Here is a 26,270-nt window from a genome sequence, read left to right as displayed (position 1 = left end):
TGTGTGTGGGGGGGGATTTTCTTCAGCCTTCATCTCTAAGTCACTAGCCAACTCCCTCGTGAAAAGCTGTGAAAGCGGCTGTGGTTGCTTTTCAGATTGCCATTCCCAATAACGTGAAGCTGAAATGTGTATCTTGGAACAAGGACCAAGGATTCATAGCATGTGGTGGTGAAGATGGATTACTGAAAGTTTTGAAATTAGAGACGCAGACAGGTAAATGAATGCGAGCCCAAAGGTTTGAACTTGATGGAAAATTGGCTAGTATCATTTGTTCACTGAGATTTGCTCATGGTATTTGTTAGTATGCAATTCTAATTCTTTTAAAACCAAAAATAAACACAAAACTCCCAAACAGTTAGTGGCGTTTTCTGTAGAGTATTTTTGCAGTAAAGTTCAGAGAATATCGAATATAAAAATCAGATGGCTATTGCTGAAGTTCTTGATGGAAAAGGAAAAACAATGAGGAATGAGAACTATATTGCCTTGTCCTTTTCTGTTTATTGTGCTCTACTATTTGGACTCTAATAAAAATGATGTGAATCCACATTTCAGTTAGGTCACAAAATCTCACATATTGTCAGATTATTTGCAGGCCTGTATCATCCTTTCTGCTTCTCAGATATATTAATAATTATTCATCTAGTTTCCAAGAACAGAAAATGAGACTTTAAAACATTTTTGTCAATAAGTTTCATGTGATTACAGGTTGCTTTCTCTTTTTTTAGTTCTCTGGAATCATAGCAAACAGTTTCACATTTCTTTTAACGTCCACAGTATTGCTCTAGAATGGAGAGCTAGACGATCCCCAATCTATATTGGAGATCTAGATGAGGAGATTGGAGTTGGAATCTCAGCTCTGCCATACTGACTTTCAGCAAGTTGGTCAACATCTTTGGGTTTTAGTTCAGTCTTCTGTAAGATAAAGGGCTGAACTAAATTCCATTTTGGATTCAAAGTCTCTACACTTCAACCCTGGGGCCTTTGCACTTGCTATTTCTGAGTCTGGACTACTCCCCTTTCCCCTCCTCTTTTCCCCACCTCACTTGGCATCTCCAGTTTATTCCTCAGTCTCAGCTTCAATATAATTTCTTCAGAAAGCCTTCCCTGGTTCTCCCTCCCCCCAATCTAAATTAATCTCCCTCTGTCACTATCTTATTATGCCTTTACTTCCTCAATTTGTAATTTTACATATATGCATATATATTTATGGGGGTGGGTGAGTGTCTGTTTAATAATATCTGTCCCCTCGGTAGACTACAAGCTCTCTAAGGGTAGAGGCCTTAACTATTTCATTTATCATTTTATATTCAGAAGCTTCCACAGTGCATGGCACAATGTAGACATTTAGTGAATGAATGAATGAATGAAAGATTCTGCAAAATCTAGTAAAAACTGATTTCCAAAGACATTGCTTTCTGATCCCTCTTATGCTTTAGAATTTTCAGTCTATATGTCATAAATGTTTCTATTTATGATCTTTTGGGGAGGAATAAGTAGCAATAATAATTACTAATATATTTAATATACTGGGTAAACTGTTTTTTTTTTTAATACATTTTGTTTTTTTTGTCAGAATAATATCTTTACAAGGGGGTACATATTATTGTCCTATGTTTCCACCATGAGAAAAGTAGATCAGAATGAGGCATACTTAAAAAATCTTTCTAATATCATCCAGGAATAAGAACTCCTTTTAAAATAAGGAAGAAATGTCAAAGTCTTATAATCTGTTAGTTTAATGTATTTGCCGTAATATTTTTTTCCCTAGATGATGCAAAATTGAGGGGTCTTGCAGCCCCTAGTAACCTTTCTATGAATCAGACTCTTGAAGGTCATAGTGGTGAGTCATGTAATTTTTAAAGTCGTATTTGAATAGTCTTTAGGCATTTAGAAACCATCTACTTAATGCAGAAATGTTATCATTTTTAATAATGTTAATATTTAAAGTAATCATTTCTATTGAGCCATAATTAATTAATTGAGCCTAGAGTCTTTCAACAACTTTTACATGATTAAACAATGTCTTCAGTAAATCTAAAACAAAGTCGGTCTTATTTTATATATTAAAAAATACTGTTATTTGTCTACAGATAGGATATAACCCTTTTTTAGAATCTGCTCCGTGGTTCCACATCAAAGTAGACTAAAGAGACATGACAACTGAATGCACTCTATGATCCTAGATTGGATTTTGGAATGAGAGAAAGAAGTACCTATAAGGGACATTATTTGGACAATTGATAAAATTTGAATGTGGACTGGGGTTAGATAATATTGTGTCAGTGTTAAATTCACTAATTTGTAATATGGTTATGAAAGAGAATGTCTTCTTAGGAAATGTACACTAAAGTACTTAGGGATTAAAAAAAAAAAAACTAAAAAAACCTCAGTTGTTCATATAACCCAGAGGTTTAAGATATGCTCAAGAGTGTGTTTCTAGGGGGTGGGGGGATGGGGTGACAGGGTGATGGGTACTAAGGAGGGCACGTGTTGTGATGAGCACTGGGTGTTATACACAACTAATGAATCACTGAACACTACATCAAAAACTAATGAATCACTGAACACTACATCAAAAACTAATGATGTTTACAGTGGCTAACTGAACATAAAAAAAAAGAGTGTGTTACTAATAGAATGGAAAATAAGAGGGGGGAAAAGAGAAATTAGGGCATATATCAACCACAAACAACCCCCCCATCCCTCTAAAAAAAAATCCAAGTACTTAGTATGATGTCCTTTGGGCATTACTATCCTTGGGAGTCAGGCCAGCTGGGTAAATCTTACTTACATTTGTTTCTGTCATCAGATATATGGCAGCTCTTGCATCTGACCGTAATAGGTGCCTTTGCTGGCCTGGAATAGGAGCAAACATGAAAATATCACATGTTGTAGGAAATGAGTGACAATAGTGACTACATCCTATGAATATGTTTGAGTGATTTATTAAGAGTGGCTAGTTGCACAGGAACCATATTGATTTGAAGATGCTATTGGTGTTTATTATAAAAATACAAATTTGAAATTGTCGCCTTTTTTAAGTTTCTAAATTGTTTTATAATTTTTTTTAGGTTCTGTTCAGGTTGTAACATGGAATGAACAGTATCAGAAGTTGACTACCAGTGATCAAAATGGGCTTATCATTGTTTGGATGTTATATAAAGGTATGCTAGGAGAGCTTATGGAACCTTTCACAGATTGGAGTCTGGGTTATGGTATTTGAATGGGGAAACTACATATTTGAAATAGACTCCTTTTAACCAGCAGCAGGAGTTCATCCTGATGACATGGGGGTAATATTTCTGGATTTACTGCTGCCTACTTTTCCTTTTAACTTTATTTTTTTTTTTGAACTGTGACCTTGCATGAGGAAAGTGAACTAGGTGACTGTTGGTTATCTCCAAAATGAACATAGGCCCTTAGCAGGATAGTTTCTACTTGAGATAGCTTTTTTCCCCCCCAGGTTTCCAATAAGAATTATTTTCTGTGTGATCAGTGGCTAGAGTTAATCCAGTGGGTAAAAACATTTATTAAGAAGTCAGGGGCAATAATTCATTCCCTTTATTGAGTCCTTTAGTTTCCTTTTCTTTCATGGATACAGATTTTATATCAGCTCTGACAACTGGCTCATGATTTGCACCTTTTGGCTACAAGAGAGAGCAAGAGAAGGATTAATTTAGGTGCATCACTATTACCAGAAAATAACACATAATACTTGATCTCTTGGGGCCTGTAGCCATCATCTTTAAATGTGTGTTGTTTTGAAAACATTCAGGGTGTACCATTTAAAAATTCTTAATTAAAAATATGCTGTACATGAATTTATGTTTTTCAAAGCTTATGTATGTGTGTGTATATCTGTGCAGGGAGTAGAATATGAGAGTACAGGAGATTAGGGTAAACTGTCTTTTTCCAAGGTGGGTGTTCTCTGGGCCTCAGTCCTTACTCTGATAATGCCCTCTTCGACTAGTTATTTCAAATTATGTGATAATTTGCTTGGCTGTAGGCCAGAATTCCTGATACCAAAATGTAGTAAAAAATAAAAACAAAACAAAATAGCCTTGTGATTTGCCTCACATTTGGTTACACTTTGAGACCTCTCACTCCAGCCCTGTGTACAAGAATAGTTTTGTCATTCAGCATTAGTGATGTGAAATCACTAAAGTGATTTGCACTGTTGAAAATTTTTTTCAAGCAGGTTTAGAGTTTTTACCTAATGTACTTGTATTTAATATGCTTATAATTAGTCATTGGAGAGTTTATGCATATATATAAAATTATTATGGTTATTTTGTTTTTTCCTTGGTTATTATCTGAAGTTTTAGACTTTGAGAAAAATCGGTTGTTTTGGCCTGTCAAAAGCAAATAAAGTTTTATTTTTTAATGGACAGAAAGGAAGAAAGAAGGAGAGAAAAGAGGAGCATTTATTGTGTTTTCTGTGATAATCTTTGAAGCAGTTGTTGGTCAAGGCCTCAGCTAATTTTTTATTTTGTTTTTGTTGGATTTGAAGGTTTTATAGTTTAATGTCTCAGATTGTAGAAAATTTTGCAGTTACTTATCCCACAGTGTGCTTTATGGAATGCTTTCAACTCTTATGTGAAAGTTTTGACTTGTAATTTTTTTTTAAATTTGTGCAAATAGGTTCTTGGTACGAAGAGATGATCAATAACAGAAATAAATCAGTGGTTCGAAGTATGAGCTGGAATGCCGATGGACAGAAGATCTGCATTGTATACGAAGACGGGGCTGTGATAGTTGGTTCAGTGGATGGTAATGCTTTGTTGCACACAGAACTAAGATCAATATTTGGTTGGCATTTTTGTCTTTAGAGGTTTAATTAATTATATGTTAGCTTTCTGACAGAAAAGTAAACATAAAAAGAGAAAACAGTTGATATACAATTTAATGATGTTCAAGAAACATTTATTTTTTTTTAAGATTTTATTTATTTTTTTAAGTAAACCCTCCACCCAACATGGGGCTTGACCTTACAACCCCATGATCAAGAGTCACGTGCTCTACCAACTGAGCCAGCTAGGTGCCCCTAAGAAACATTTATTTTTACGTATACTCAAGTAAAAAATCTATTTTTAAAAAATTTCCTACAGTGGCACTGAAAAAAGAGTGAATTAATTTTTCAGGATTATTTTAAATGTCTGCCTAGTTATAATTCATTTTTACACTTGTTAGGCTATTTTATTATAAATACGTAGATCTTAGTTTCAATAAGTATGTAGGGATATAACAATCTCTGGTTATTTTTAAACAACTGAACTATTGAATATTATTGACATATAACATTAGTTTTATTTTTTATTTTTTTATTATTATTTTTTAAAGATTTTATTTATTTGAGAGAGAGAGAGAGAGCGTGAAAGCACAAACAGTAGGGAGGGACAGAGGGAGAAGCAGACTCCCAGCTGAGCAGGGAGCCCGATATGGGGCTCGATCCCAGGACCCCGAGATCATGACCTGAGCTGAAGGCAGCCGCTTAACTGACAGAGCCACCCAGGCACCCATAACATTAGTTTTAGATGTACAACATAATGATTTGATATTTTTATGTGTTGTGAAATGATCATCTGGTCATTTTTAAATAGAGCTGAGCATGTTGTTGTTATTGTGTTTTATAGCTTTAAAACCTATGTTTTTCAAATTTTAGTTCTTAGGTAACACTGGGGCTTCTGAGAATCTACCTTCATTTTAATGTGAAACTCTATAGAGAAATAATTTATTTCAAAATGATTTCCATTTGTTTTTTTCTAGTGTAACTTCATTTATTCCACAAATGTTTCTGAGAGCTTACAAAGTCACAGCTATAGTTCTAGGCACTAGGTACGACAAAAAATATTTCAGATCTAGAACAGGAGAGATGGATAAGTAACCAGGCAATTACAATGCCTTGTGGTAAGTGTGGAGACAGGGAAAATACAGCAACATATAGTAGAAGTATCTAATTCAGGCTTGGAGGGATCAGGGAAGGCATCCTGGAGGAAGTGATATGTGCTGAGGCATTAGGCACCAGGAAGGTTGGTTTGTAAAGTGTCCTAGGCCTAAGAAATAGCATTTGAGGAGGTCCTCAGGGGTTGAACTTAGCTATGGTTAGGGTATTGAAAAAATTTTGAGTCACTGTAGTATAATATTAAAAGGAGAAGAGTTGTATGTGATGAAATTAGAGACATTAGCAGAAGCCAGATTATGCAGTTTGTAAGTTATACAAGGAGTTGGGATTTAACTTTAAGGGCACTAGGGAGCCAATGAAAGCTTTTAAGAATGGGAGCAGTGTGATCGAATTTGTTCTTTGGAAGCATCTCTGTGACTGCAACATGAAGACTGGAGGGAGGAAAGAAGGATAGGGGGCAGGTGTACCAGTTGGGGAATTACTATGGTAATTCAGGTGAGAGGTGATGGTGGATGGTGGCTGAACCAGGGTAGTGACAAAGAGGCTGGAAGTAAGTGGCCATATGCTGGAGATACTTAGGAGCTAGAATAGATAGGGCCTCATTATTGATCAGTTTGGGGATGAGGGGATGGAAGTGTCTAGAATAATAGCCAGTTTTTAGCTTTGACAACTGGATAGATGGCCAGGACCATAAAAATAAGGGATGTGGGAGGGGCGCCTGGGTGGCTCAGTCAGTTAAGCGTCTGCCTTCGGTTCACGTCATGATCCCAGGGTCCTAGGATCGAGCCTTACCTCAGGCTCCCTGCTCAGAGGGGAGCCTGCTTCTCCTTCTCCCATTCCTCCTGCTTGTGCACTATCTCTCTCTCTCCCTGTGTCAAATAAACAAAATCTTTTAAAAAAATAAGGAATGTGGGAGAAAGACTGATTGTGAGGGAAGATTTCTTTTTCGGACATACTGATTTTGTCATGCCGGAGGACAGCCAAATAAAATATGTCAGACCATAATTACATGTATGCATCTGTGGCTCCGAAATATCTGGGCTAGAGTCATACTTTTGGGAATCACCAGCAGGTAGATGGTAATTTAAACCATTGGAATAGATGAAAAACCTACGGGCCACTGTGGGATAAGAACCTGCAACATAAGTGTTGGAGATAAAGGAGTAAACAAATGCACAGAAACCAAGAAAGAAGGAAGGGGTGGTTAAAGAAAAGCCTGCAGTGGACCTAGCAACAGGCCTTAGGGACCTCCTGAAGGTCATCTGTGGACGTGTGGGGTGGAAGCCGGATTGGGTTGGGGCTGAGGGTTGAGTGGGAGTTGAGGAAGTGGTGACTGCAGGTGTGAACTCTTTGGAGAAGCTTGGCTGGGAGAGGAATGGTGGAAATAGGGTAGTGGCTAGAAGGGAACTTGGGGTCGAGGGAGATGTTCTTTGTTTTATTTGTTTTTATTTGAGGTGGTAGTTTTGAAGGATAGATCTGAGTATATTTAAATACTTGTGAGAAAGGGCCTGGAGAGAGAGTTTCAAGAGAAAGAGAAAATGTGAATAATCAGTAGAGGGGGATCTTTGCAAAGCTAGGAAGGGCTTAGACCAGAAAGTAGGTGGAGGGATTCACCCTAGGTGGGTGTCTGGTTGGGGATATACCTCTTCCTTTGTTTTGGGGGGCAAAGCAGAAAGGGTTATCATGGATTCAGTTTTGTCCTGAATGTTTGAAAGTGGAAACGAGGGATTTCTTTTTTGAAAGCTTTTATTTTCTTTCCATGGTTGAAGATGAGTTCATCTGTTAATTGGGAGTAAGATCCTAGATTAGAGTTTTGAAGAGAAGGGAGAAAGTTGGAAACAGCTGCTATTTCAAATGTTTAGTAGGATATTTGGCACATAAGAGGTGCTCAGTAAATTTTATTGACTGCATAAATTGAGCAAATACATCGTGCTGTGATGAATGTGAGAGCTCTTTAGGGAAACAGAATTTTAGGGCAGTTGTTGGACAATTATGACCTTGAACCTTTAATGAAATAATTATGTTTTATGTTTTATTTTAGGGAATCGCATTTGGGGAAAAGACTTGAAGGGTATACAGTTATGCCATGTAGCATGGTCTGCAGATAGTAAAGTCCTACTTTTTGGAATGGCAAATGGAGAAATACACATTTATGATAATCAGGGGAATTTTATAGTAAGTGTATATATTTTCATATATTCATTAGTTTTGGTTACACAATTTTATATGATTATTTTATGTATCATTCGTATATGTATACACATTTGTTATGATGGTTTGTGTCATCAAGAAAGTCTCCATTTCGGGCGCCTGGGTGGCTCAGTTGGTTAAGCGACTGCCTTCGGCTCAGGTCATGATCCTGGAGTCCCGGGATCGAGTCCCGCATCGGGCTCCCTGGCAGGGAGTCTGCTTCTCCCTCTGACCCTCCTCCCTCTCATGCTCTCTGTCTCTCATTCTCTCTGTCTCAAATAAATAAATAAAAAAAAAAATCTTAAAAAAAAAAAAAAAAAGAAAGTCTTCATTTCAATTTTTTTCCCAATCATTTAGATTTTTTAATTAAAAAAAAAAAACGGTCGCTTAAAGGTAAATTAATGCTTTTAGTTCAGACTTCTTGGTAACTGGGAAGGACAACATTTCAGTGTATTGAAGCTGAGGGATAATGAGTTGGATGAGGTACAGTTTAATCTTTGTGTCTTCTAATAGCAGAAGCCTAAGTTTACATGAGATACATATTTTTTTTCCAATGATATTTTTGTAGCAAGCTACTCAAGGTTGTTTGTAAAAAGAATGGAAGACTTAAACAGTAAAGGGCAAAAATCAGGTCCTGGGAAGAAGGCAAAATAGAAGAGGCTCAGCAAGCACAATCTCAAGAAAAACTCTGGCTTTGTGAGATTTAGCTGTGTTTGATCTCTGATCTTACTTACGGGGCAGTTTGGTTTGTCGTGAGGCTGAGGACATTACATAAATCTATTTATTCGCGGAAGTGATAATAGCCAGCTTTTCCATGACACTTTGCTATTTTTGAGGTACTTTCATATACCTCTTGTCATTTAGTCTCATAAATTCTCTGTGAGTTTCTTTTAATCCTCATTTTGCAAGAGGGAAAAACCGAAATTCAGTTGAAGTTGTTTGTCCCAGGGTTGGTAAACCCGTAAGCCATGGGGCTGGCATTTGAAGTCAGATTTTTAAATCCCATTTTCAGTGTTCTTTCTACAGTACTCTATACTGATCTGTTTTAAAAGATGAAATATTAACCTAACTCATTTGTTTAGGTGAAAATGAAACTGAATTGCTTGGTGAATGTCACCGGAGCGATCAGTATTGCTGGGATCCACTGGTACCACGGCACGGAAGGCTACGTGGAGCCAGACTGCCCCTGCCTCGCAATTTGTTTTGACAACGGGAGGTGCCAAATCATGAGACATGAGAGTGACCAGAGTATGTAATTTTTCTTTCTTTCTTTTTTTTTTAATGTGGAGAACTTAAAAAATATTTTAAAATTATTCTGAAGATTATACAGTTCTGTAGGCTAAGTATTTTACCGCAATTACCTCATTTTTTTCTTTTTGACTAGATCCTGTTTTAATTGACACTGGCATGTATGTGGTGAGTATCCAGTGGAACCACATCGGCAGCGTGTTGGCTGTGGCAGGCTCCCAGAAGGTGGTCACTCAGGATAAGGATGTAAACACTGTGCAGTTTTACACTCCATTTGGTGAGGTAAATGTCTCTTTTCTTTCCTATGTAGCGAGTAATGTAGGGGAAAAAGGTGGAGGAAGCGGTATAAACTTGTCACCTTTTTGAAAAGGGACATTTTGAGTAAAAATGATGGAATAACAGGCATCTTGTCTTTGATTAATGTCCTCACTTCTAAGTCTTGATAGATGTATTTCATCATGGAATTTAGTTTATCCTCTGTACCTTTAGAAAATGAGCTGTTTCACCTAAGAAATCACTATGCAGTAGTATTTAGAATATTTTCTCTGTGATCTGAATGTGCATCTTTTTTCCTAGCTGGTTTTTGTGTTGTTTTTAATATAATTTAGTTGTTTCAGATTAATATTTTGGATTTTTAATGTGATATATTAAATGTACATAGATGTTAAGCACACATATCTGTCTCTTCCTCCTTCAGACTTCTTTTTTTTTTTTTAAGATTTTATTTATTTATTTGAGAGAGAGAGTGCAAGTTGGTAGAGGGGCAGAGGGAGAGGGAGAGAATTCCAAACAGATTCCCTTGATTGTGGAGCCTGATGCAGGGCTTGATCCCAGGACCCTTGAGATCATGATCTGAGCTGAAATTACCAGTTAGACACTTAAGCAACTGAGCCACCCAGGCGCCCCTCCCTCCTTCAGTCTTCTAACAGTTTTAATTTGTTGAGGAATAACCAACTATTTTAAGAAAATCTATCTTAATAACTAATCTTAAGTGATGCTACATTAGAATACAAGCATTGTTTTCATAAATGCATGTGTTATCCTTCTTAGTAGTATTATTAATTAAATTTTTTTTTTAGATTTGATTTATTTATTTGAGGGAGAGAAAGAGTGTGCGTGGCAGAAAGAGAGGGGCAAAAGGGGAGGGAGAGGGACAAGCCGACTCCCTGCTGACTGCAGAGCCCAAAGCAGGGCTCTATCTCAGGACCCTGAGATCATGACCTGAGCCAAAACCAAGTCAGTTGCTTAACCTACTGAGCCACCCAGGTGCCCCTAATGAATTTAATTTTTAAGGAGAGTTTTATTGAAGATGTAGTGGAAAATATCAAATAGGAGAGTTAATGTATTGTGAATTTTAAAGAATTTGTAAAGTGAGAACTTAGTAACTTAAGCTTAATAATTTTTTGCCTGTTTTATTTTCTGTCTCTAGACTCTATTTAGTCCCTATTGGTTTTTATAAATTCACCATAGACTTCAATAATATGTGTTTTTGCTACATAAAAGCCTTCCCCAGTTGTTTTAATATTTTAAAATACATTTTAATAATTTCTCTGAGGGTAAGAAACGGTATCAGCTCATGCTTTTGAATCAATGTCTCAAAATACCCAGTAGAATGTGATGTAGAGAATAGATTGTACATTGCCAGCTAATATTTTGGTAGATGTTAAAAGCTAAGGGAAAACTGAAGTATGGTTCTCAAGGTTCCTAACTATTAAAGATCTGAATTCATGGGGCGCCTGGGTGGCTCAGTTAAGCGTCTGCCTTCGGCTCAGGTCATGATCTCATGGTCCTGGGATCGAGGTCTGAGACAGGCTCCCCGCTCAGCAGGGAGTCTTCTTCTCCCTCTCCCTCTGCAGCTCTCCCTGCTTGTGCTCTCTTGCTCTCTCTGTCAAATAAATAAATAGATAGATGGATAGATTAATTAATTAAAAAATATCTTTAAAAAAATCTGAATTTGTTCTTAATTCATGTTCTTTGTTGGTTATTTTTGTCAACCATTGGCTTGTTTATCATTATTTTATCTGCTTATTTTTGGTAGTTCAACCTTTTCTAAGTGGAAAAACATGGATTCTAAGGCCTATTTATCTTGCAAAACAGTGTGTTATGTGTTAAATTGACAACTGTAGGTTGGTTTGGCATGCTTGTAATTAAAAGTATCTAGCATAGTTCCTCAGGGTATATTAGTCACTTGGTATTTTTTTGAATGAGTGAATATATAGGGGACTTACTTTGGATCTATGTTATTAAGATAGGGAAGGTAACTTAGAAGGAGGTTATTTAAAGGTTTAACCTTAAGGAAACCTCAGGGAAGAATTTGCTTTTGATTCTGAAGGCCTGAGTCTTCGGGTTTTTATACAGTGGTCTTAGCCAGAGAAGGGGATGACAGAGCATGTGATTTGTCATCAGGTTGGCCTGGCTTTGGCTGTGAATTCCATTTCCACAGCGTCGTCTCACTTGGAGAACTTCTTTCACCTCTGAGACTCAGTTTACTTATGTTCTGAAATAAAGGTAATACCTCATGGCACTGTTGTAAAAATTACAGGAGGTAACAATGAGAAAATGCCTACCCCAGGGCTAGGTGAGTGCTTACTACAAGTTGGTTTTCTCTCGGTGTTGCTGCCATCACCTGGCTGGCCTGCAGAGTTGGGAGATGGCCTTATTCTCTTCCCAGTGAGGCTCGTCACTCCTAGGAGTGATGTCTGTGAGCAGGACAGACAGAGTGGACCCTCATAGGTTAAAACATTTTTACCCCCATTGGTTTCCCTGGCAAAATGGAGTTTCATACGTTAAACCTGACTTGCGAGCATATCTGCTTAAGAACAAGGGATAGCAGTACGATTTATTAAAATTCTTGGGTCTGTCAAAACATAGATTTACAGTATTTTCTTTTTATGGCCACATTAAAATGTCTTTGTATTAATTTATTCACTTGTTAATTTAGCCATAAAATGGGCTATGTTACAGTTAGAGCTGTAAGTTGGTTTGATATCATTGTAATTAAAAGTTTCTAGCATGTCTTCATATATGAAGACATTAATTTGAGTGCATTTATTTACTTAATAGATATTTATTGAGTACCTGTTTATCAAGCAATCCGTTAAGGGACAGGGACATAAATGTGAATATGATGAAGTTAGTGCTCTCTGGTAGCTCACTTTCTGAATTCTCTGGACCTGTAGAAGGAAGGAAAAGGCAGGAAACAATGTTAAAGTTGCATCTTGGAGGATGGAGACTGTGCTCCAGGAGCACAAGGGAGAGTAAGGCTGGGGAGGCAAGGGAGAGGAAAGGAGGATTTCAGGCAGAAGGTCTATTATCCAGGTCAAAAGTTTGGAGGCACAGTAGCCCCCTCATGAGGGAGAACACAGGAATTATGGCTAAATAGGGAGGTACTGAGCCAAAGAGTATAGCTTTGAGCCAAATGGGAAGAGGCATTGTATACTCTGCTAAAGAATGTGATGGTGGGAAGCTATTGATTTTTAAAAACGATTAAACATTTTTTTAAAGCAGGATAAGATAATGACTGGATTTGTGTTCCAGAAAGGTAATTTTGACAGTAGAACAAATATTGAATTTGGGGGGTAAAGGCTGGGAAAGAGAAAAGAGATGAAAGGTAAAGATTGCAGTTAGACCATTACCATAGTTCATTCAGGAAAGGGGGGAGGGGCAGTGGAGGATAGATGAGAGTGAGAGCAATAGGACTTGGTGACTGATTGGCTATGGAGGATGAAAGAGAGACCAGACTTAAAGATTGCATTTACTACCACAATAATTCATTCATCCCAAGAGGCACAATTTTTTTTCAAAGATTTTATTTTTAAGTAATGTCTACACCCGATATGGGGCTCGAACCCACAACCACCCACTGAGCCAGCCAGGTGTCCCCAAGAAGCAGAATTTTTTACAACTCCAAAATTGGAATGCATCTTATAATCAAAGTTTTCCTATTTTAATTAGCAGAATGTTTTATTCTTCCTGAGTTATACATAAATATGCATATTTAGATCTCTGGCATCTTGGATTTGATGAAATTTGATACTGAATTCTTTCGCTTTTGTTTGTAAATTTCTCCTATCATAAGTATGTTTTTCATTATAAGAATTCAAGGAAAATGATTTTGAAGTGAGTAGTAGCCTTTCACAAAATAATTTTTATAACATCTTTGATCCCTATGAAGTGATTGGTGGTAATTTATATTTTATTTAATTGTGATATTTTAGGTTAAATATAATTATTTTTTCAGCATTTGGGTACCTTGAAAGTTCCTGGAAAGCAGATGTCTGCACTATCTTGGGAAGGAGGAGGACTGAAAATTGCACTAGCTGTTGATTCTTTTATATATTTTGCAAACATTCGACCTGATTATAAGGTGAGTATTGTGAGCAGTTGTTAAAAAAAAAAGCTGTTTTTATTTTTATTTTTTTAAAGATTTTATTTATTCGTTTGAGAGAGAATGAGATAGAGAGAGCATGAGAGGGGGGAGGGTCAGAGGGAGAAGCAGACTCCCTGCCAGGGAGCCCGATGCGGGACTCGATCCAGGGACTCCAGGATCATGACCCGAGCCGAAGGCAGTTGCTTAACCAACTGAGCCACCCAGGCGCCCAAAAAAGCTGTTTTTACTAAACAGTTTTGCTACAGCTCAAAGTATAATGTACGTTTCTTGCATGTGTTCACAGCCACTTGATTTTAGAAATCAGATGAAAGGAGACGTTTTTAGCGTGAAGACTTTAGAACCTGAAAACTTTCCTAGAATACTATACATAACTAATAAAATACCCCTAACAGTCAGGGTCTCAGCAGGAAACAGATGACACACTCAAAAGAAAAACTGAAGAGAGACTGATGGAGGGTTTATTACAGAGGTACGGGCATGGCTAATGGGTCCTATAAGGGATGACAACGCAGGCATCCAGGGATTAGCAACAGTGGGCAAGGTAGGAAAGTATTGTTCCTGGAACCCACTAGAGCTGTGGCTGTGCAAGAGGGATTAGCCTGTGGGAGCACAGCCTCTGCCGGCTGGCTGTGTAGAAACAGTTTTGGGGATGAAATACGTCAGCCCATCTCTCTACCTGTTGGTGCCTTCTATTGGCCAGACCCAACTGGAAACCAGAAGGCAAGGTAGCCTATGTGTTGGAGTTCATAGAAGTCAGTCTCCAGGGAACAGCAGGGTAAAAAAAGGCAGCGAGAGAATGGATCAGAAGGGGAAAATGAGAATAAGCAGGATAATACTGATCAATATTTTTTAAAAAGATTTTATTTATTTATTTCTTAGAGCACAAACGGGGGTGGGAGAGGGAGAAGCAGGGAGCCCAACACGAGGCTCGGTCCCAGGACCCTGGGATCATGACCTGAGCCGAAGGCTGATGCTTAACGGACTGAGCCACCCAGGTGCCCCAATACTAATCAATATTTTATCTTAAATTTAACATTTGACCCAAAACAAGTTCAGAATATGAGATTACTCAGTCTGGTAAACTACTAGGAATATTTGCTATGAAAAACTTATTTTATTTTTAAAAGGCAAAGCACCTTGGAGAACTGTCTGATTCTAGGACTAGGGTGGGAAAAATACAGGAGTCTCTGACGGTGCCAGAAAGTAAGCAAGTGCTCAAAACACAAAAGGATAGGGCATACCAAAGAGACAAAGGAGCCAACCTGGAAGAGCTCCCAGTGGCCAAAACTGGAACAATTTGAGCAACAAAATAAATGATGTAACTTTGCATTGCAACCAAATTATAAAATAAATGCCCACAAGCAAAAGCTGATCTAAAATAAATTGTTTAAATAAATAAATGGAGGAGAAGAAACAAAGCTTCCTTACAGAAGTATTCGAATTACTTAGATGCTACCCCCTCTGGTCCCCGGCTTCCCTAACTTGAACATGAGTTGCATTCAGTGACTCACTTCTGAAGAGCAGGGTATGGAAAGGGGAAAAAAGAACGTCCCCTTACCGTGGAGAGACCTAGCAGACACCACCTTGTCTTGGCGGTCAGGGCTAGTGTCAGCGGCGTCATGCAGGTATCGTGTACCCCCTGAGGTGGCACATGAGGAGAGCCCTTCGCTTCTGTCATGGGCTCACTAAAAACTGAGAATCCCAATCTGAGCGGGAGAAAAACACCAGACAAACACAGATTGAAGGATATTCTGCAAAATACCTGACCGGTACTCGTTAAAGCTGTCTAGGTCATTAAAAACAAGGAAAGACTGAGAAATCATCACAGCCCAGGGGATTCTAAGGAGATATGACTACTAAGCATAATGTATGCCAAATAGGATTCCGGGACAGAGAAAGGACATTAAGGAAAAACTAATGAAATCCAAATAAAGCGTGAAATTTAGTTAGTAGGGCTGGATCCGTGCTGGTTTCTTAGTGGTGACAAATGTACCACAGTAGTGTAAGATGTTAACAATAGGGAGAGGAGTACAGGGAACTCTGTATTATCCTTGTAACTTTAAAAAAAGTTTTTTTTATAGAGCATGTGTGAGCGGGGGGAGAGGGCAGCTAGGGAGAGGGAGAGAGACAATCTTTTTTTTTTTTTTTTAAAGATTTTATTTATTTATTTGAGACAGAGAGAATGAGAGAGACAGAGAGCACATGAGAGGAGGGAGGGTCAGAGGGAGGAGCAGACTCCCTGCAGAGCAGGGAGCCTGATGCGGGACTCGATCCAGGGACTCGATCCAGGGACTCCAGGATCATGACCTGAGCCGAAGGCAGTCACTTAACCAACTGAGCCACCCAGGCGCCCGGGAGAGAGACAATCTTAAGCAGACTCCACACTCAGTGCAGAGCCTGACACGGGTCTCGATCTTACAACCCTGAGATCATGACCTGAGCTGAAATCGAGGGATGGACACTTAACCGACTGAGCCACGCACGCACCCCATCCTTGTAACTTTTGTATAAATCTAAAATTATTTTATTTTATTTTATTTTTTAAGATTTTATTTATTTATTTGACAGAGAGAGATAACAAGAGCAGGAACACAAGCGAGGGGAGTGGGAGAGGGAGAAGCAGGCTTCCCGCCGAGCAGGGAGCCCAATGCGGGGCTCGATCCCAGGACCCTGGGATCATGACCCGAGCCGAAGGCAGACACTTAACTACTGAGCCACCCAGGCGCCCCTATAAATCTAAAATTATTTTAAAAAGTTTATTTTAAAAAGTAATCATAGTATAAAAAGTAAATATGCCTTAGTTTTGGATAGTAAACACAGTCATAATAATATCAACTCCGAATACTGATTTATTAAAAATTACACATGAATATATTAGGGGAGTTAGCTCAAGAGAAAGAGGTTCCATTAAGTTCTTTAAGTTCCACTATCTCATACATAAGTGATATGGAGGTAAATAACAAAACAGTCAAAGCTCAGAGTTGTAAATGGCTGCCCCTGGGAGGAAATTAGTCAGTGGGATCTGCATTTTATTTTTGTTTTAAAGAAGCCACATAGAATTATTTGACTCTAAACTATGTGCACATGTTACTTTGGTAAAAACAAATGTAGAAAATGTGGATGGGGAAAAAAGGCAAAGCATCTGTTTTTGAATTTTGGCTTGGGGACCCAGAATATAAACTTGTATTTATTTATTTTTTATTATTATGTTATGTTAATCACCATACATTACATCATTAGGTTTTGGTATAAACTTTTGGTGGGGATCACTCTTCTGTTGTCCCCCCATGCAGCTGGTAATGACTATTGAAAAATCTGAAATTTTCACCACTGAAGCTTAAATCTTACAAATGAAAATGAGGAAAGTTAAATTTACTTTTGTAGTACAGTCTTTGTTTGATAACTGTATTGCTTTTAGATTTTGTTGTTGTTATTTCAGTGAGAAAAGGTGTTAAGCTGAATGTTCAGTCCTTCTGTCTTCTATTCCTGAAGAAGATATTTGGTCAGCACCAAAAAAACCACATATCTACAGTATATAATAAGATTTTTCTTTTTTTTCTTTTTTCTTTCCCAATGTTAAATGTTCTTTTTCTCTTTCTCTCCCTCTCTTCTTCCCTCCTGTTCTTTGCTCCTTCCTTTCTTCCTAGTGGGGTTATTGCTCAAATACTGTCGTTTATGCTTATACCAGACCTGATCGTCCAGAGTATTGTGTTATCTTTTGGGATACGAAAAACAATGAGAAATATGTTAAATATGTGAAGAGTCTCATTTCTATTACTACCTGTGGAGATTTCTGCATTTTGGCTACAAAAGCTGATGAAAATCATCCTCAGGTGGGTGTTCCTTTATATGTTAAAGCTAAGATGGGTTAACCTCTACCTTCTTAAGCATAGCCTCTGTACTGGTAGGTGCAGCAAAGTATTGGGTCTACTGGCCATGTCTGTCTAGACCTCTGTTTTGGAAAATTATGTGACTCCATTGGTTCTCTGTCCCCTGTTTTTTTTCTCCTATCAGCTAATCCATTAGCATTTCATATTGACCAGGTCAGTACGGAAGCTTTTTGTCTCTGAAATATATTTAAAATGCCATACTCCTTTTCCAAGTTAAAATTCCACAAGGAAAAATGAATATCCAGATGTCTAGTATAAACGCTCAAGAAATTATGTAATGATGACCATTATAACACTTTGGGTAGCTTTGGCACTGAGAAATATACTTTTATTTGGAATTACATTGCTTTAAAAATCAATGTCTCACAGGGTAAAATAAATAATGTAAATAATGCCTTTCTAAAAAGTATGCTAACAATTTAAATATTTGCAGAAGCTTATAAATTTTTTTTTAAAAAGGATTACCATTGTCTTTGGCTGGGTTATAAATTATTTTAGCCCGTTAAAAAGTATAGAATTTTTAGTTTAAGGTGGCCATTTGAACAGCCACCTTTGGCCCTGTTCTCTCCTGAAACTCACAAAACAACAATAAAGGTATTTTTTAAAAAGTCATAAGCCCATAGGGACCAGAAAGGGAGAGGAAATGGCAACATAGTTTTAGAGGTTAAAGAGTAGGTGGATTAGTGGTAATTACCTTAGCAGACCTAGGAAAGCTGAATCCTAAGTCATCAATGGAGAAAGCAAAGAAGAAACCAGTTTTCATCCCAGAATCCTGAAGAGACACAGGACTTAATGGTACCTGGTAGGAGAAAGAAACGAATGGAAAAACAATTTGGAAGTAATAGAGATTATGCAAGAAGGAGAAAATTAAAAACAAAACATATAAAGAGTCCTGTCTGAAGAATCTGACCAGTTCAAGAGAAAAGACCTCTTAAAGTTACTCCTGTGGGGAGTCACCAAGGAAAGCTCCCTGCCCCATCACCTTACTGTGAAGACCAGAGTCATGGGGCTCACTCATAAACAAATAGATTCCAAACAGCTTTTTAGTGTCATACTCTTAAATAGAAGCAGATAGACAAGGATTGTCAGACATTTGAGAAAAGCATCTCATTTAACAGACACAAAAAAATAAACACAAGGAGAAAAGAATTGGGAGGAAGCAGAGACTATGCAGGGAGAAGAACAATGCAGAATAATTTCAAATTATCTTCCTAGAGTTAAGAGATACTACATCCATAAAAGAAGGAAGGAATGCTATAGAAAAGGAAGTTTTTGGAAATTACAAATATGATAACAGCAATGAAAAATTTGGCAGAGGGGTTAGAAGATAAAATGAAGGAAAACTCCTGTAAAGCAGAACAAAAAGACAAGGAAATGGAAAACAGGAGTGAATAGATAAGAAAATCAAAGGACCAGACCTGGAAGTTCAGTGAACAGGCAAAGTGGAAGAGAGTAATTCTGAAGAAAATATTCAAGAAAATTTCCCTTGACTTTCTAGATTGAAAGTGCCTAGCTCAGTGAATGGAAATATTTCCACATCAAGGCACATCGTTGTGAACTTTCAGAACACTGGGGATAGAAAAATCCTATAAGCTTTCAGAAAAACAGACTTCATAGGGTCAGGTGTCATCATGGCATTCAACTTGTCAACAGCAATACTTTGGAGAATTGCTTTTGAAATTTTGAGGGAAAATGATTTCCCATCTTGAATTCTATATGTTAAGCAAACTATGAATTACAATGAAGGTAGGAGACAGATTATGCTTCCAGCATGAAGGTTTTGGACACGATGGTGTTGCCGGTCCAGGTCTCTGCTCATCAATCTCGGCCACTGCTCTGCCTGTTCCTCGACATTGCCTACGGAGCCAAGCTCAAGTTACCTGAAACCTCGGGCAGAAGAGGAAAGGAGGAGAGCAGCTGAGGAGAAAAAGAAGCAGGATGAACAGAATGGGTTGAGAGAGAACTGGCAGAAGCCCAAGAGGACAGCATACTAAAGTGAGCCTGCCTTTCTCTGGAATGGTGTGGATGAATAAAGGTTCCTGTGTTGTGTGAAAAAATAAAATAAAATGAAGGTAGGGGAAAGACATTTTTAGATGTACAAGGTCACCGAAAATTTATCTTCAAGCTTTCTTATCTTAGTTACTTCAGGATATGGCCGACCAAAATGAGGACTAGACCAAGAAAGATGAAACTGGATAACCCGACAGCAATGGTGAAGAGTGGTACCAGCTGACAGTGTGTGGCATGCCTAGTGTGTCATCAGATGACAGCACGTAATATGACTGCAAAGGAAACTCAAGATGAAATTAATAGAACACTTAATGTGGTTGAACCCTTGAGAGGAGACACATACCTGGGAGGTAACTGGGGACTTAAGTTAGTAATCAATACAGAGAAACTAGCAAAGAGAAAAAAATAAAGACAATTACCAACCACAGGGAAAGCAAAATGCACTTGAAAGGAGAATAAATTGTGACATACTTAAAAATCAGCTATGAATAACACTTACATAGTCAAAATGATGTTTTTTAAATGGATTTTTTTAGTTAAATGGATTTTTAATTAAAAAGAGCCTTTTATTTGGAGCTTAATGACCATATTAACCCCTAAAATTCTGATCTAACAAAATGGTAGGTGGGAAGCTGGAGGCATAGGGGTGTGCCCTGTGTTGGGGGCTGGGAAGGGGGCTGAAAGAGAGTTACATACCTATCTGTGATAGTGGGAAGTCAGTAGAGAATGTCCCAGATCTAAACAGAACAAAACAAGAAGTAGCATCATAAACACATTATTTAGGTTTGTGGAGGTAAATATCAAAAAGATGAGTTAAAGGAGCTGAAAGTTGTTACTTCAGGGAGCAGAAAATGGGAAGTTAGTGGGGAACTTCTATTTTTTTTTTTTTTAAAGATTTTATTTATTTATTTGAGAGAGAGAGAGAGAGCACATGAGAGGGGGGAGGATCAGAGGGAGAAGCAGACTCCTCGCTGAGCAGGGAGCCCGATGCGGGACTCGATCCAGGGACTCCAGGATCATGACCTGAGCCGAAGGCAGTCGCCTAACCGACTGAGCCACCCAGGCGCCCCGGAACTTCTATTTTTAATAAGTCTTATGGAACTACTTCATTCTTTAACCTTGAGCATGTAGATTACATGTGGATTAAAAAATATACATTATTTGTGGTACTTTGTGGCAGTAAATCAGCTTGTTTTAAGTAGTAGAAGAATAAATTATATTTCTGTACAATTTTTGTCATTTAGTTTCTTAAAAATTTTCCTTAAACATTTTTTCCTTATTTGTTTTTCAGAGCCCTGTCTGAAAAACAAACAGGGTTCTAGAGGGGAGGGGGGTGGGAGGATGGGTTAGCCTGGTGGTGGGTATTGAGGAGGGCACATTCTGCATGGAGCACTGGGTGTTATGCACAAACAATGAATCATGGAACACTTCATCTAAAACTAATGATGTAATGTATGGGGATTAACATAAGAATAAAAAACCCCATTTTTTCCTTAAATTTTTAATTGTATTTATTTTTAAAAGATTTTATTTATTTTTATTTTATTTTTTTAAAGATTTTATTTATTTGACAGAGAGAGAGAGAGGGATAGTGAGAGAGAGAGAGCACAAGCGGGGGGAGCGGCAGGCAGGCTGAGGGAGAGGGAGAAGAAGGCCCCCATAGAGCAAGGATCCCGATGTGGGGCTCGATCCCAGGATCCTGGAATCATGACCTGAGCTGAAGGCAGCTGCTTAACCGACTGATCCACCCAGGCACCCCTATTTATTTATTTTTAGAGAGAGAGAGAAACCTGTGTGCCTGCATGTGAGCGGGGTCGAGGGAAGGGGGGAAGGGCAGAGGGAGAAGGAGAGAATCTCAAGCCAACTCTGCTCTCAGCATGAAGCCCGATGCAGGGCTTGACCCCAGGACCCTGAGATCATGACCTGAACATGAGGACTCAGAAATCGAGTCAGATGCTCACCTGACTGAGCCACCCAGGTGCCTCTAAATTTTTAACTTTAATTCCAGTATTATTAACATACAGTGTTATATTAGTTTCAGGTATACAATATAGTAACTCAACAATTCTGTACATGACTCAGTGCTCATTATGATAAGTGTACTCTTAGTCTCCTTTACCTATTTCCTCCCCACCCCCCCACGCCCCGGTAGCCATCAGTTTGTTCTCTATAGTTAAGAGTGTGTTTCTTGCTTTGTCTCTCTCTCTCTTTTTTTTTCTTTGCTCATTTGTTTTGTTTCTTAAGTTCCACATATGAGTGAGATCATATGGTGTTTGTCTTTCTCTGACTTATGTCGCTTAGCATTATACTCAGTAGCTCCATCCATGTTGTTGCAAATGGCAGGATTTCATTCTTTTTGATGGCTGAGTAATATTCCATTGCATGTATCTATACACCACATCTTCTTTATCCATTCATCTATTGATGGAGACTTGGGCTGCTTCCATAGTTTAGCTGTTGTAAATAATGCTGCAGTACACATAAGGGTGCATTTATCTCTTTGAATTCGTGTTTTTGTATTTTTTGGGTACTCAGTAGTGTAGATTCCCGGATCATGGGCTGGCTCTATTTTTAAGTTTTTGAGGACCCTCCATACTGTTTTCCAGCAGTGTGGCTGCACCAGTTTGCATTCCCACCGACAGTGCCTAAAGATCCATTTAGTTTATATTTATGAAATCAAAGAAGTTTTACTTAAGCTGAAAAAAAGAGAGAAAGACTATATGTAAATAGTACATAGAGAATTGGTTTATTTGAAATCATTCTTTTCAGGAGAACATCTAAGTAAAACAGTATTCTTAGCACAAGATAATAGAAAAGGTAACAGAGTAAAATTAAATTATCACTTTAGAATGATATGGTGTAAAGTGTGCATTATACTTGATTATTTTCCTTAATATTAATTATTGGTAATTGTGTTTGTGCTAACTAGTGGACATTGTAAGTCATTTTTCACTAGATTGGATTATATTTTTTTCTGAGTTAACTGATTTTTTTCTGAATTTCTCATATCCTTTTTATATTGCTTCAAAGGAGGAGAACGAGATGGGAACATTTGGTGCAACGGTAACAAATTAAATTAGTTCTTATATAGCTGATCACAGGATGAAAATGAGTTTTGAGGTTACAGCTGATCAGAAGTTTTAGAAGTGTAAATAATGAAAAGTAGCCAGTGTACTTGCGTTTCTTAGGTGGCCTCTTAAAAACCACAATGTTCCATTATATTGAGAAATCAGCCTTGGTTTAATTTTAATTCATGTTTCTTTATGTTTAATGCTGTAGATTATATTCTTTGCACTTAACACTTTTATCAGTTATTTCCCAGTCGTGATACTAAGCATGATATCTTTTTTTTTTTTTAATTTTTTTTTTTTATTTTTTAAAGATTTTTTTATTTATTTATCTGAGAGAGAGAATGGGAGACCGAGAGCATGAGAGGGGGGAGGGTCAGAGGGAGAAGCAGACTCGCTGCTGAGCAGGGAGCCCGATGTGGGACTCGATCCCGGGACTCCAGGATCATGACCTGAGCCGAAGGAAGTCGCTCAACCGACTGAGCCACCCAGGCGCCCTAAGCATGATATCTTAAGCATTGTTTCCTTTATTTTAAAGAAGCAGGAGCTCTGATACTCTTTGTTTTTTGTTCACAGTTTGTGCTTGTTCTTTGTAATTCTATTGGCACACCTTTGGATCCCAAGTATATTGATATTGGTAAGGAAATGTTAATGTCTATTCCTTTTTTAATCAATCTTTATTTGTAACACTAATTTAAAAACCTAACAATGGTATTATTAATTAAAATGGTATTCTCCAAGATAAGGATGACCATTCTTCCTGGTTTGCCAAGTCTAGCACCAGTTTATGCCTATTGTCGTGGTAAAATTATTAATAATGCTCCACTTCACTGTTAGAAGTATCCTGTTTAATACAATAAATTATAGGTTACTGTATCTAAAAGCCACAGTAATCTCATGAATGCTATACTGCCATCATTTGCTTTCAATGGGAAATATAATTGTATAGGAATTGGTATGCAGCATAAGGATTAGCATGTAATAAACTGAGGATTGTAGAAAGAATTTTGCTGTTAAACCACTTTTATTATTAATAAACTGCTTGTAAATACCTCTCTCCCATAAAAACACTTTAGCTGCTTGTAAAAGTGCATTTGCTCTTTCCAGATTTTTCTAATGAAATCAGTCAGTTAATAGGGACAGCTTTCACAAATTCCTTTTTGTTTTCAGAAGACATTTGTTACTTTAGATTTACCATTTCTTCTAGCTAACAGCTATGAAAGTCGCCATTAAAAAATTGCACATCTTACTCTAAGTTTTTTTGTTAAAAATCATTACCAAATATTTCGTTGCCGTTTCACTGCAACTTCCAAAAGTAACATTTTTTTTAAGTGTGGTAGTTTATTGAATATGGTATTAGAAAAGTTATTAGATTTCAAAAATTGAAAACCCATTGAATTATTTTCTGAATCTGAGAGCTTGTCATTTTTTTTTTTAGATTTCATGTTCAATCTTAATCAGATGTTAGTGTCTGTCTTCTAAGTATATTTTGCTAAACTCTTTGGGTGATACAAGCAAATGAGAGAAATACTTACTGGCTTCAAGGATTTTATATTCTCTGTTCAGGGTCTTGGTAACTCACTTTTATATAGTGAAACTTTTCAGCTTCATGTCTTACGTTCATTGTTACTTAGGTATATGTTTATATATGTGCACACATGTATATGTTAGTGTTCCTTATTAAAAGTCTTCACTTAAAATTACTACAGATTCTTGTTACATGAATGTCTTCTGTTAGAAACATAATAGTCTTTAAGGTGTGAATTCTGTCAGTCTTTAGATTATAGGCTTTTTCTTTTGATATCAAAAGTTTTAACATAGAATAATGATGATAGGGTTAGCCTCAAAGTAATTTTAATCACAGGTAGTCTTTTTTTTTTTTTTTTTTCATGAAGCCAGATGTCAATCCTTCACCTTCATAAAATGGCCAATACTTGAGGGCATGATTATTTGTATTTTTGAGTCTCGAAACTTTTTTTTTCTTTTTGCAGTCTCGCTGGCTGAAATTTTAACAAACAGTTCTTTCATTGGTCTGCAGTAAACCCAGCCAAGGACTCAACATTTTTGTTTCATACATATCCTGTAAAATTCCTTTTTTCAGTTTGTATGCCAAATTTTCATGAGGGCCAGAGGCGAAAATGAAAAAAGTATGTAACTGATGTTTTTCTGGAAAGTGTAATTTTTGTTGTGCTACCTACTCTTCCTCCTGACAAACTCTATAGGAACTTTTTTAAAGAACTTTATACATTATTATAGAAGTTTAGTCCGTGGGACTCTTGTTCTGTACATGAAGGAGTTAGGTGCCCGTTTTTGGTGCTCTTCCTTTGCTTCCTTAAAATACCTTTGGTGCACTTCTATTCACAGTACTGCTTTTTACTCTGCACTGTGATTATCGATGTTCTTGTTAGTCTTCCCCACAAGATTTTGAGCTTCTTAAAGATCTATGTCTTACTCATTTCTGTGTCTCCTCTACCTAACTCTATGCCTGCCCCATAACAAATGTTTATTGAACATATGGAAAATATTTATTTTCTATCATGAAAATAGAAAATGATAATTCATTTATTTAGCAAACCTTCAGTGAGTTTCAGGTCCTGCACCGGGTATCTGGAGTTATAAGAAATTGACTTTGAAACTTCCTGTAGGATATTTAAACAAATAATGAAATATAGTTACTCAGTTGAACACTGGCTTACTGCTCCCCCATCTGTGTGCTAGGATAAGTGGATGTTGGTGAGTAAGGACAGCAGGGACATCTTTCCTACTTAGAGACAGTTTCATTTGACCTGAATTTCGAAGGATAAGTATTTCTTCAGGTGACTTTTTAAGGAGAGAAAACAGCATTTGCAGAGGATTGGAGGCATGGAAAGTGCCTGAAAGTACCAGGTGCCTGTACTTTGGCCATTTTGGTGAGAGCATGTCGGTGGCTTTCCAATGATGGTCTCTAACACATGCACTGAGTCCTCCATATAATCTAGAAAAAGGCAATTTGATGAAAACATGTCAGTGCAGTTTCAGTTTACCAGCTCTTTAAGGGGCTGAGAAATGAATAGGAAAGTAGGGGAACATTACAGATGTAGACATTTATTTCAGGCCTCAGCATTAAAATATTACAAGCAGGTTTTACTTATATGTGAGTTCCTAGATTGTTTTAAGTTATTTTATATTCTTGCTTGCCTAGTAACTACTCCTTCTTAGTGTTACAAAGTTCAGTTAATGGAAGCATAATTTTTTTTTATTAGTTTCAGAGGTAGAATTTAGTGATTCATCAGTTGCATGTAATACCCAGTGCTCATTATATCAAGTGCCCTCCTTAATGCCCATCACCCAATTATCCCTTCCCCCACCCACCTCCCCTCCAGCAACCCACAATTTGTTTCCTAGAGTTCAGCGTCTCTTATGTTTTGCCTCCCTCTCAATTTTCATCTTATTTTATTTTTCCTTCCCTTTCCCTATGTTCATTTGTTTTGTTTCTTAAATTCCACATATGAGTGAAATCATATGGTATTTGTTTTTCTCTGACTGACTTATTTTGCTTAGCGTAATACCTTCTAGTTCCTTCCATTGTCATT

General features: G+C 37.5%; 1 protein-coding gene across 3 annotated transcripts in view; it reads left to right on the top strand.

Annotated features, from left to right (window-relative positions):
• The window catches only part of WDR35 (WD repeat domain 35), a 58,839-nt gene that overhangs the window by 798 nt on the left and 31,771 nt on the right, over nucleotides 1-26,270 (top strand). For all 3 annotated transcript variants that reach the window (XM_064571907.1, XM_045884147.3, XM_064571908.1), the window contains exons 2-11: nucleotides 96-213; nucleotides 1,769-1,840; nucleotides 3,072-3,164; nucleotides 4,642-4,770; nucleotides 7,944-8,077; nucleotides 9,175-9,340; nucleotides 9,477-9,622; nucleotides 13,581-13,706; nucleotides 17,378-17,563; nucleotides 23,275-23,335. In XM_064571907.1, the coding sequence (XP_064427977.1) occupies nucleotides 96-213; nucleotides 1,769-1,840; nucleotides 3,072-3,164; nucleotides 4,642-4,770; nucleotides 7,944-8,077; nucleotides 9,175-9,340; nucleotides 9,477-9,622; nucleotides 13,581-13,706; nucleotides 17,378-17,563; nucleotides 23,275-23,335 (1,231 nt within the window). The remainder of the gene's footprint in view (nucleotides 1-95; nucleotides 214-1,768; nucleotides 1,841-3,071; nucleotides 3,165-4,641; nucleotides 4,771-7,943; nucleotides 8,078-9,174; nucleotides 9,341-9,476; nucleotides 9,623-13,580; nucleotides 13,707-17,377; nucleotides 17,564-23,274; nucleotides 23,336-26,270) is intronic.

Source organism: Mirounga angustirostris, unplaced genomic scaffold, assembly GCF_029215605.1.
Source record: "Mirounga angustirostris isolate CCGP_5_RB_7025 unplaced genomic scaffold, mMirAng1.0.hap1 SCAF_10, whole genome shotgun sequence".
NCBI lineage: Eukaryota > Metazoa > Chordata > Mammalia > Carnivora > Phocidae > Mirounga > Mirounga angustirostris.
This window is presented reverse-complemented; position numbering and strand designations above follow the sequence as displayed.